At 36.6% G+C, this 11436-nt stretch overlaps 1 protein-coding gene across 1 annotated transcript in view; it reads right to left on the reverse strand.

Moving 5' to 3' along the window:
• The window catches only part of si:dkey-237h12.3 (teneurin-3), a 581230-nt gene that overhangs the window by 95900 nt on the left and 473894 nt on the right, over nucleotides 1-11436 (reverse strand). The window contains 1 exon segment of the mRNA XM_062039678.1: nucleotides 3308-3557. Coding sequence (XP_061895662.1) covers nucleotides 3308-3557 — 250 coding nt within the window.

Here is an 11436-nt window from a genome sequence, read left to right on the forward strand (position 1 = left end):
TAAACACATTTTTTACCTGCACTTTGCCTCCCGCTGTTTCCGACATCTACAAAGCAATTAGCTACCGGCTGCCACCTACTGATATGGAAGAGTATTACACGGTTACTCTGCCGAGCTCTAGACAGCACGGACACTCAACAACAACACATCATTTTCAGACTATAATTACTGCTTTGCAAAAAATATTTTTAACCCAAATAGGTGAAATTAGACAATCTCCCAGCAGAGTGGTTGAAAAACACAGATGTAGACCACAAGGAAGTATTTTACATTTAGAAAAAAATCATAACCATGACACCTTTAATGCGCTCTATAATCCGGTGCGCCTTTTGTATGAAAAATAACCTGACTGCAGTGCGCTTTATAATCTGGTGCGCTCTATGGTCCGGAAAATAAATAAATAGATTGAAAAATGACATTCAATACATGTGATGGGTATGGACTGGCTGCACTCATGGATGATTGCTATGGTAATGGGCAGCCTGATGACATCACCACTCACAAGCATGCACTTTGGTGGAAAAAAAGTGACACATTTTGACTGTGAACTTCAGCAGCAATTCCAAGTGGAGCAAAAACAAGACCTTGTTGACTTCTCCCCTCCAAGCAGTAAAAAACACTCTGAAGATGTTATAAATCTGGCGCTTTTGGCCTGGCTATTTATACAGGGGCATTATTTCTCTGCAGGTGCACCAGAAAGGCTCCTCAATCATGCCTCAGGCGGTGTCGCGTTTCCTTCCGTGTGAACTGCCGCACCTCCGAGGTGACCACGCGGCGAACCCCCGCCAAGGCCGGCGCGTCACAGTCCGCGCACCGTTAATAGCGCTCGATCACCCGGTCGGCCATTTGCATATCTGAACGAGGCTATAAATGTAATAATCGCCCGCCAGTTCCGAAGCAGCCAATTGGCCAAATCGGAGTCGGTGCTCGGATACGCCAAGTTGGCACGGGGGCAGCTTCATCCCAATTACACGCGGAAGACAGGATGTCCTTCCTAATTATGGAGACGGATAGGGAAAAGATTTCACATTTCTACCCGGCGGGGGGTCTTGGTGTCCACAATGGCTTTCCATTTATACACCAAAGACACAAATACACAAGTCAATTATTGCACTACAGCAGGGGTGTCCAAACTTTTTCCACTGAGGGCCGCACACGGAAAAATTAAAGCATGTGGGGGCCATTTTGATATTTTTCATTTTCAAACCATAACAAAATATATGCATTTTTTATTTATTTTACCTTTAGGGGTCCCGGGGACCATAAAGGGTCTCAGTCATTAAAATGTTAAAAATAAGTCAGATTATTATTATTTTTTAACTATTTAACGCTTACAGTAAATCTCTATATCAACTTCAAGTTGATATAAAGTAATACAAATTTAAACATGTTTTTTATGGCTTTTCTGTCAAAAACAACTTTTTTTTTTTTTTTTATAGTAAAACTGAAATATGCAGTATTTAGTAATTAGAGCCCTAAAAGATCAATAATGCAGGACACCATTGATTTGAATTCTTTCATATTTTTGAGTAATCACAGTGAAAAGATAAATAAAAAATCACTAAATATATTTGGGATCCGAAAGGTGCCGCACTCATAAAGTGATACATTTGTATTAGGTTTTTCTTTTACTTTCAACACTTAAGTTACGAGATCAACTTCAGATATATCTGTTGATTTTATGCTGGAACTATTATTTTGTTTGTTTTATGCGCTTTTGTCAAAGAAAACTTTGATGTTTTTATATGGCTACTACACAATATATGCAATATATTGGTATAGCTCGGTTGGTAGAGTGGCCGTGCCAGCAACTTGAGGGTTCCAGGTTCGATCCCCGCTTGCGCCATCCTAGTCACTGCCGTTGTGTCCTTGGGCAAGACACTTTACCCACCTGCTCCCAGTGCCACCCACACTGGTTTAAATGGAACTTAGATATTGGGTTTCACTATGTAAAAGTGCTTTGAGTCACTAGAGAAAAGCGCTATATAAAATATAATTCACATATTTACCACATAAAACATTTTAAAGTGAAATATTTGAAGTCATTGGAGCCCTGAAAATAATTCATTATAACATGGATTTTTTGTCATTTTTTTTTTTTTTTTTAGCAATGGCAAAAAAAAGAAAAATGAAGAAAGACAAAAGAAAAAAAAACAGCCTGCATGGCAGCTTTTGTGTCAACATTGCAACTTTTTCTCGTTAGATTTCACCACATTCCACTTTTTTTAGTGTTCTTTTTTATTTTTACAATAGTATTTCCAGAATGTGTGGCGGGCCGGTAAACAATTAGCTGCGGGCCGCAAATGGCCCCCGGGCCGCACTTTGGACACCCCTGCACTACAGCAAGGGTGTTCAAACATTTTCCAGCGTGGACCGCTCAAATTAAAACTGAAATATGTGGGGGCCACTTTAAACCAAGACAACATAGCTTCATCAATACTTGCTAATCTATCCAAACACAACATCCATATCTTAGTTGTGTGTTATCTGGAACAAAGCATCTCTACGTCATTTTCACCTAAATTAAGCAAATACTACATGCTACTACTACAGTCTATTGGCCACTAGACGAGACCAAAACAATCAGTATCGTGGCCACTGATTGGCTCAGCCTCAGACAGCATTACTGACACTACAAAATAAAATAAGATACATAAATAAATAAACATTTATGGAATAAAACGTGCTAACATTTGCATTCTATGATGCTAACTTTTTTAGCCAGTTTCACAGTCCCACACAGAGTCACAAAGCCTGGTACTTGAAATATACTAACTGTTAGCATGGTAATGTTAGCATGCTAACTTTTTGGGCTAATTCTGCATGCGTACGCTTCACAGTCATACGACTTGGTATCTGATGCAGTTAGCATGCTAATGTTCGCATTTAACTTCTGCTCGCCCGTTTTCAGCGGCTTAATCTAACTGAACGTTAGCGTTAGCATTCTAGCATGCTAACATAAGCATGGTAACTTTTTTTTGGCCAGTTTTGCAGCTAAACACCTCGGAGTGAAGTTACTTTGTATTGGACACTGTTAGCATGCTAATGTGTACATGCTAACTTTTTTTTTGCAAATTTTACATGAGTCTTCCTCATAGTTATGTGACTTGGCACTCGATGCATTCCAACTGTAAGTTTGACTTGCACATTTTAGCATTCGTTGTCCCCAAAATCTCACTTTGGGCACACCTGCACTACAGCAAGGAAACATTTGGGGGAACAAACCCAATTTATTTGCTAAAATCCATCCAATTTTGTGTGGGTTGTTCCGTAAAAACGTAGCATCATGCGGTGAGGAGCGTCTTACCTGAGCTCCATGATACTGGTGACGTTGCCTGACGGGTAGATGCGTCGGATGTAGTTGAAGTCGCCCACGTAGAGACTTCCGTCGATGCCCCACGCCAACGCCACGGGCGCCAGCAGCTTGTTGCCCTGCGCCTGGCCGTTGCAGCTCGGGCAGGAGATGCTACGGCGGCGTCCGTTGCCCATGACGGTGGAGATGACGGGCGGCTGCAGGGAGATGAACTGGTTCTCGCCGCTGCCTTTGTAAAGAATGCCTGCCAAAGGACACAACAGGTGTGAACAAATCATACTCTGGGAGTTGAGGGTGGAGATCGATGCCACGCTCGTACATAAAAGCGGTATTGATCTTCCAATTTCACACTTGGCGAGAAACAATCACGTCAGTTTTACGGCACTCAGATCGCCTCTTTTGTTGTGCTTTTAGTTAAAACACGATTCACAAACATTGTCACGTATTCAAATCTGACACGTTAAAGATAGAAGGCAAGGCAAGGCAACTTTATTTGTATAGCGCTTTTTATACACAAGGCAGACTCAAAGTGCTTCACAGACAACAAAGTGAAATGAAAGAAAATAAAAGCAAAATGAAAATGCAGACAATGAAAATAAAAACAGTGCGGACGTTAAAAGTTAAAAGATTGAGCTGAAAGCTAAGGTGAACATAAGTCTTCAGTCTAGTTTTAAAAGTAGTCAGAGTTGGGGAGAGTCTGACATCTTCAGGAAGTTTATTCCAGCTATTTGTTGCATGGTGACTGAATGATGCGCTCCCTTGATTTGAATGATGACTGTGTTTGCTTTACGGTTTGATTACATCTTGATAAATATTTACAAATTAGTCATTAGCGTCAAAGCCATTAATCACCAACACCCAGAAAGGCCGCCGGTTGGGCTGTCCATCTAAGATGGACTGATGCAAAGTTTAAAAGTGTTCTGTGGTCTGACGAGTCAAATTGTTTTTGGAAACTGTGGACGTTGTGTCCTCCGGAAAAAAGAGGAGAAGAACCATCCGGATTGTTCTAGGCGTAAAGTGTAAAAGCCAGCATCTGTGATGGTATGGGGGTGTATTAGTGCCCAAGGCATGGGTAACTTACACATCTGTGAAGGCACCATTAATGCTGAAAGGTACATACAGCTTTTGGAGCAACATATGTTGCCATCCAAGCAACGTTATCATGGACGCCCCTGCTTATTTCAGCAAGACAATGCCAAGCCACGTGTTACAACAGCATGGCTTCATAGTAAAAGAGTGCGGGTACTAGACTGGCCTGCCTGTAGTCCAGACCTGTCTCCCATTGAAAATGTGCGGTGCATTATGAAGCCTAAAATAACACAACGGAGACCCCCGGACTGTTGAACAACTTAAGCTGTACATCAAGCATGAATGGGAAATAATTCCACTTGAAAAATGTGTCTCCTCAGTTCCCAAACGTTTACTGAGTGTTGTTAAAAGGAAAGGCCATGTAACACAGTGGTAAAAATGCCCCTGTGACAACGTGTTGCTGCCATTCAATTCTAAGTTAATGATTATTTGCAAAAAAAAGTAAAGTTTCTCAGTGTGAACATGAAATATCTTGTCTTTGCAGTCTGTTCAATTGAATATAAGTTGAAAAGGATTTGCAAATCATTGTATTCTCTTTGTATTTACCATTTACACAACGTGACAACTTCACTGCTTTTGGGGATTGTAGTAAAATGAGGAGAATTGTATAAATACATTAACACAATATTTTTTTTCAACAGCTGGTAACAAGCACACCTACATTTTATTTACTGCAAACCACACAATTGATGTCTTGAGAAAAAACCCAGAGGCGCTTATGTCGTTACTAAAACCAAGACTGGTCGAAAGTGCTCTTGAGTACAACACAACCAATGAGTAGCCAAAGCGCAGTGCCATTATTCTTCATGTAAATTGTGACCAGTCTTGGTTGTTCATCTCAATCTGGGATAGCATGTCAAAGTGTCCCACTGGACCCTCTAATTGCTCCTGATGACCTTTTAATAAGGCGGTACAGTATGAAGTCATGGATGGATTAATGACACAGCAGTAGCTGTAGCCATTTACCAGAAACAACACGCTGACCATTGATCACGCGCTCAATAGGAGCCTTTGGGGATGATAGTGGTTACGTAAATGTGGTTAGCAGCAAGAAAAGTCATCTCATGGTAATATGCCCTAACATACTGTCGTTTGTAGTTCGTACTGATATTGTATGCCAGGGCTCCAAAGGAACGGCCAGCCAGCATTTACGATACGGCCCGTGGAACGTCTCAAAGATAGTATTAGTCGACTATAAAAGTGAGCTATTAAATATGTGCAATCGTACTTCTGTATTCTTAGACATTGACAAATGAATCTTGCACTCTCGAAAAAAGTGCATGGAATCAAAATATTGGTACCATTCAGACAGCCTTTCCCAACCAGTGCCTCTATGGCAGGGGTCACCAACCTTTTTGAAACCAAGAGCTACTTCTTGGGTAGTGATTAATGCGAAGGGCTACCAGTTTGATACACACTTAAATAAATTGCCAGAAATAGCCAATTTGCTCAATGTACCTTTAACTCTATGTTATTGTTAATAATTAATGATATTCAATCTTAATTGAACGGTTTAAAAGAGGAGAAAACACCAAAAAAATGACAATTAAATTTTGAAACATAGTTTATCTTCAATTTCGACTCTTTAAAATTCAAAATTCAACCGAAAAAAAGAAGAGAAAAACTAGCTAATTCGAATGTTTTTGAAAAAATTAAAAAAAGAATTTATGGAACATCATTAGTAATTTTTCCTGATTAAGATTCATTTTAGAATTTTGATGACATGTTTTAAATAGGTTAAAATCCAAACTGCACTTTGTTAGAATATATAACAAATTGGACCAAGCTATATTTCTAACAAAGACAAATCATTATTTCTTCTAGATTTTCCAGAACAAAAATTTTAAAAGAAATTCAAAAGACTTGGAACTACGATTTAAATTTGATTCTACAGATTTTCTAGATTTGCCAGAATAATGTTTTTGAATTTTAATAATAATAAGTTTGAAGAAATATTTCACAAATATTCTTCGTCGAAAGAACAGAAGCTAAAATGAAGAATTAAATTAAAATGTATTTGTTATTCTTTACAATAAACATTTTTTTTTTACTTGAACATTCATTTAAATTGTCAGGAAAGAAGAGGAAGGAATTTAAAAGGTAAAAAGGTATATGTGTTTAAAAATCCTAAAATTATTTTTAAGGTTGTATTTTTTCTCTAAAATTGTCTTTCTGAAAGTTATAAGGAGCAAAGTGAAAAAATTAATGAAATTATTTAAACAAGTGAAGACCAAGTCTTTAAAATATTTTCTTGGATTTTCAAATTCTATTTGAGTTTTGTCTCTCTTAGAATTAAAATGTCGGGCAAAGCGAGACCAGCTTGCTAGTAAATAAATAAAATTTAAAAAATAGAGGCAGCTCACTGGTAAGTGCTGCTATTTGAGCTATTTTTAGAACAGGCCAGCGGGCTACTCATCTGGTCCTTACGGGCTACCTAGTGACCCCTGCTCTATGGTAATGTCCCCCTCGACCTCAAAGAACTGCTCACCCACAAATCCTTAACGACACCTCTGCTCCGGACAGGCTAACCTCCTCCAACCTCCGAGGACAAAGCTACAAACAATGGGAGACCGGGATTTCTGCTCCGCCGCTCCCAGTCTGTGGAACGCTCTCCCTGACCACCTGAGGGCACCGCAGACTGTGGATACTTTTGAAAAAGGCTTAAAAACCCTTCTTTTTAAAAAAGCCTTTTTTTTTTTAGATTTATGCGTGCAATTTCTGGCTATTAGGCTGTTCTAGTTGTATTTATTTATTTTGTTATCTTTTTATTTTTTTTAATACGCTGTAGCACTTTGAGGTTGTTTGCTCAATGTAAAGTGCTTTTTACAAATAAAATCTATTATTATTATTATGGTCTGGTTAATCAAAATCCAACACAAAGTTAATATGCTCTAGGTCCAATGTATACGATTGAATAGATTAGTTGCTCAAGCTGTAATTAGTTTATTTTTGTTTAGTGTATTATTTCTTCGGTCGGTGTTCAACAGAATAGACAAATTGACAATTTTAAAGACCAAAAGGTTTTAGGCTGAAGTTGACCACTTAATTCGCCCAACCCTATAAACAATCTCAAATACAAGATGTAGTAAAACCGGGAGACATTGGGCTCTGATCTTGAGCTTCGTAGAAATATGACATTTCCTTTACACAACATATTATAAATACACTTTGTACACAACATAAACACTGTTCAATTATATACACAGTGAAGACATGTGAAATAACCCTGTACATGTGTTACTTAAACATTTGTCCCAATAATAAACTATATACAAACAATTATACTTCCATTATTATTTATATCCCACATTTAGTTTTGTAATTAACATTGATCATAGTATTAACTACTGGTGTTGATTCAAGAGAGGGTTAATACAAGTTTAGATTGGGGTATGCCGTTTGTAATGGGGAAATACATTAATGTTAGCATTTATGCTAACTAGCATGAGGAAAGATGTTAAAGCCCTTTTTTAAAAAATTTTTTCAAGTGAGACAATATTTTCGGTACAATAAATTGAATTTTTACCTGATATCTGGTAATCTTACAGTACATTAAACATACGTTTCTTATTGCAAGTTTGTCCTTAAATAAAATAGTGAACATACAACACAACTTTGTCAACATTATTAAGGACAAGTGGTAGAAATTGAGTTATTAATCTACTTGTTCATTTACTGTTAATATCTGCTTACTTTCTCTTTTAACATGTTCTATCTATCAATCAATCAATCAATCAATGTTTATTTATATAGCCCTAAATCACAAGTGTCTCAAAGGGCTGCACAAGCCACAACGACATCCTCAGTACAGAGCCCACATTTCTGTTAAAATGTAATAATCGCGTATTCTTCTGTTGTCTGATACTTTACATTAGTTTTGGATGATACCACAAATTTAGGCATCAATCCGATACCAAGTAGTTACAGGATAATACATTGGTCCTATTCAAAGTTCTCATGTGTCAAGGGACATATTTCCTGAGTTTATAAACATAATATAAATCTTTAAAAAACTTTTTAGAGGCGGTATAGTACCGAATATGATTATTTAGTATTGCGGTACTATACTAATACCGGTATACCGTAAAACCCTACTAGTTAGCGTGCTAATTACTGGTTTGCTTAAATGCTACGATGAAATGTTCTCCAGGATCTGAGCAGCATCACCATGAGTTTATCCAAGTGCGGTAATCTATTACGATAATTACAATTTGAAACTGTAATACAAACCATCGGAAATTTTACGGGGGTTCATCATTTGTACCGGTAATCGTTGCACTCCTAGAATATGTCAATAAAACGTAACGGTGTATCACAATTACGACCTTTGGACGACGACGTTATAAGGAGTATTTATAGTGTATGGTATGTCACAGGGTCTCTGCAGGTTTCAACAAGCAAGCCACATTGAAGACTTTTTAAGACTTTCTTAAGACCATAATGAATACAATTTAAGACCCATTTCACATCGATAAAGGCAAACAAGTACAAAAGACTTGAAGGAAAATTGGAGGCCCAGAATTACTTGCAAAGTATATGAATCGCTTAACCTAACTAAAAATACCAGACACTTCTCTGTTGTGAACCAAGATTTGCTTGGAAGTCAGAATAAAACAATTGCCTAACCATAAATTCTGACCTGACTTAGTTCCGCTGTGTAGTTACGTTATAGCGTCCTCAAAAATCTAAACATTTCAAAGCGAGACTGAAATTTATGCATGTTTTAAATAAAAGTAACGTCAATAGATTTGTAAGACCTTTCAAAATCGTATTTAAGACCTTTTATGAGATTTTAGGAACATTTTAGACATTTTAAGGCCTTAAATTGAAATGATTGGATTTAAGACTTGTTTAGACTTTTTAAGAGCCTGCGGATACCCTGTGTCAGCAAAACAGTTGACATTTTAACCTTCTGGTAACACTTTAGTACGGGGAACATATTCTAAGTAACAAATATTTAATTTAAAGTTATTTGGACACTAGGGGAACATATTCTAAGAAACAAAGACTTAATTTAGAGTTATTTGGACACTAGGGGAACATATTCTAAGAAACAAAGACTTAATTTAGAGTTATTTGGACACTAGGGGAACATATTCTAAGAAACAAAGACTTAATTTAGAGTTATTTGGACACTAGGGGAACATATTCTAAGAAACAAAGATTTAATTTAAAGTTATTTGGACACTAGGGGAACATATTCTAAGAAACAAAGACTTAATTTAGAGTTATTTGGACACTAGGGGAACATATTCTAAGAAACAAAGACTTAATTTAGAGTTATTTGGACACTAGGGGAACATATTCTAAGAAACAAAGACTTAATTTAGAGTTATTTGGACACTAGGGGAACGTATTCTAAGAAACAAAGACTTAATTTAGAGTTATTTGGACACTAGGGGAACATATTCTAAGTAACAAAGATTTAATTTAAAGTTATTTGGACACTAGGGGAACATATTCTAAGAAACAAAGACTTAATTTAGAGTTATTTGGACACTAGGGGAACATATTCTAAGAAACAAAGACTTAATTCAGAGTTATTTGGACACTAGGGGAACATATTCTAAGAAACAAAGACTTAATTTAGAGTTATTTGGACACTAGGGGAACATATTCTAAGAAACAAAGACTTAATTTAGAGTTATTTGGACACTAGGGGAACATATTCTAAGTAAGAAAGATTTAATTTAAAGTTATTTGGACACTAGGGGAACATATTCTAAGAAACAAAGACTTAATTTAGAGTTATTTGGACACTAGGGGAACATATTCTAAGAAACAAAGACTTAATTTAGAGTTATTTGGACACTAGGGGAACATATTCTAAGAAACAAAGACTTAATTTAGAGTTATTTGGACACTAGGGGAACATATTCTAAGAAACAAAGACTTAATTTAGAGTTATTTGGACACTAGGGGAACATATTCTAAGAAACAAAGATTTAATTTAAAGTTATTTGGACACTAGGGGAACATATTCTAAGAAACAAAGACTTAATTTAGAGTTATTTGGACACTAGGGGAACATATTCTAAGAAACAAAGATTTAATTTAAAGTTATTTGGACACTAGGGGAACATATTCTAAGAAACAAAGACTTAATTTAGAGTTATTTGGACACTAGGGGAACATATTCTAAGAAACAAAGACTTAATTTAGAGTTATTTGGACACTAGGGGAACATATTCTAAGTAACAAAGATTTAATTTAAAGTTATTTGGACACTAGGGGAACATATTCTAAGAAACAAAGACTTAATTTAGAGTTATTTGGACACTAGGGGAACATATTCTAAGAAACAAAGACTTAATTTAGAGTTATTTGGACACTAGGGGAACATATTCTAAGAAACAAAGACTTAATTTAGAGTTATTTGGACACTAGGGGAACATATTCTAAGAAACAAATACTTAATTTAGAGTTATTTGGTTAGGGTTAGAGGGTTAGGGTTATAATAAGGCCATGTAGATTAAGGCATTAATAAGTACTTAATAATGACTAATTAAGAGCCAATATGTTACTAATTTGCATGTTAATAAGGAAGTAATTAATGGTGATTATGTTCCCCATACTAAAGTGTTACTAACCTTCTTATTGTTTACTCCCAATTAGTCTGTCATAAGTTGCTTAAATCCTTTTTCTGGTGTCGCCGTCACTTGGTTACCATTACAACATTGGTGTCCATAGCAACACAGGGCTGAGAGAACTGTTGACGAAAGGCTGAGAATATGCGTTATACTCCAGGGGACTACTTTTAATTGGGATTTAAAATCTACCTTTTCGACATTTTGGACACCTTTGCAGTAAACAAACACGTTCATTTAAGCACCTTTTCATACCATCTGATTACAATGTTTATCCACAATAAAGTGTTTAATTCCGCTCTGGTCACCTTCAATGTGCATTAATTCCGTCGATCTGTGGCGGAAATGACCTCGACTGATTTGGATAGAAGTTTTACGAGATTGCGATCAAAGAGTGATTAAACGTGAGCAGCACAAACAAGCATCCCAAATGTAATCATAAGACTG

Source organism: Entelurus aequoreus, linkage group LG28 (assembly GCF_033978785.1).
Source record: "Entelurus aequoreus isolate RoL-2023_Sb linkage group LG28, RoL_Eaeq_v1.1, whole genome shotgun sequence".
Taxonomy (NCBI): domain Eukaryota; kingdom Metazoa; phylum Chordata; class Actinopteri; order Syngnathiformes; family Syngnathidae; genus Entelurus; species Entelurus aequoreus.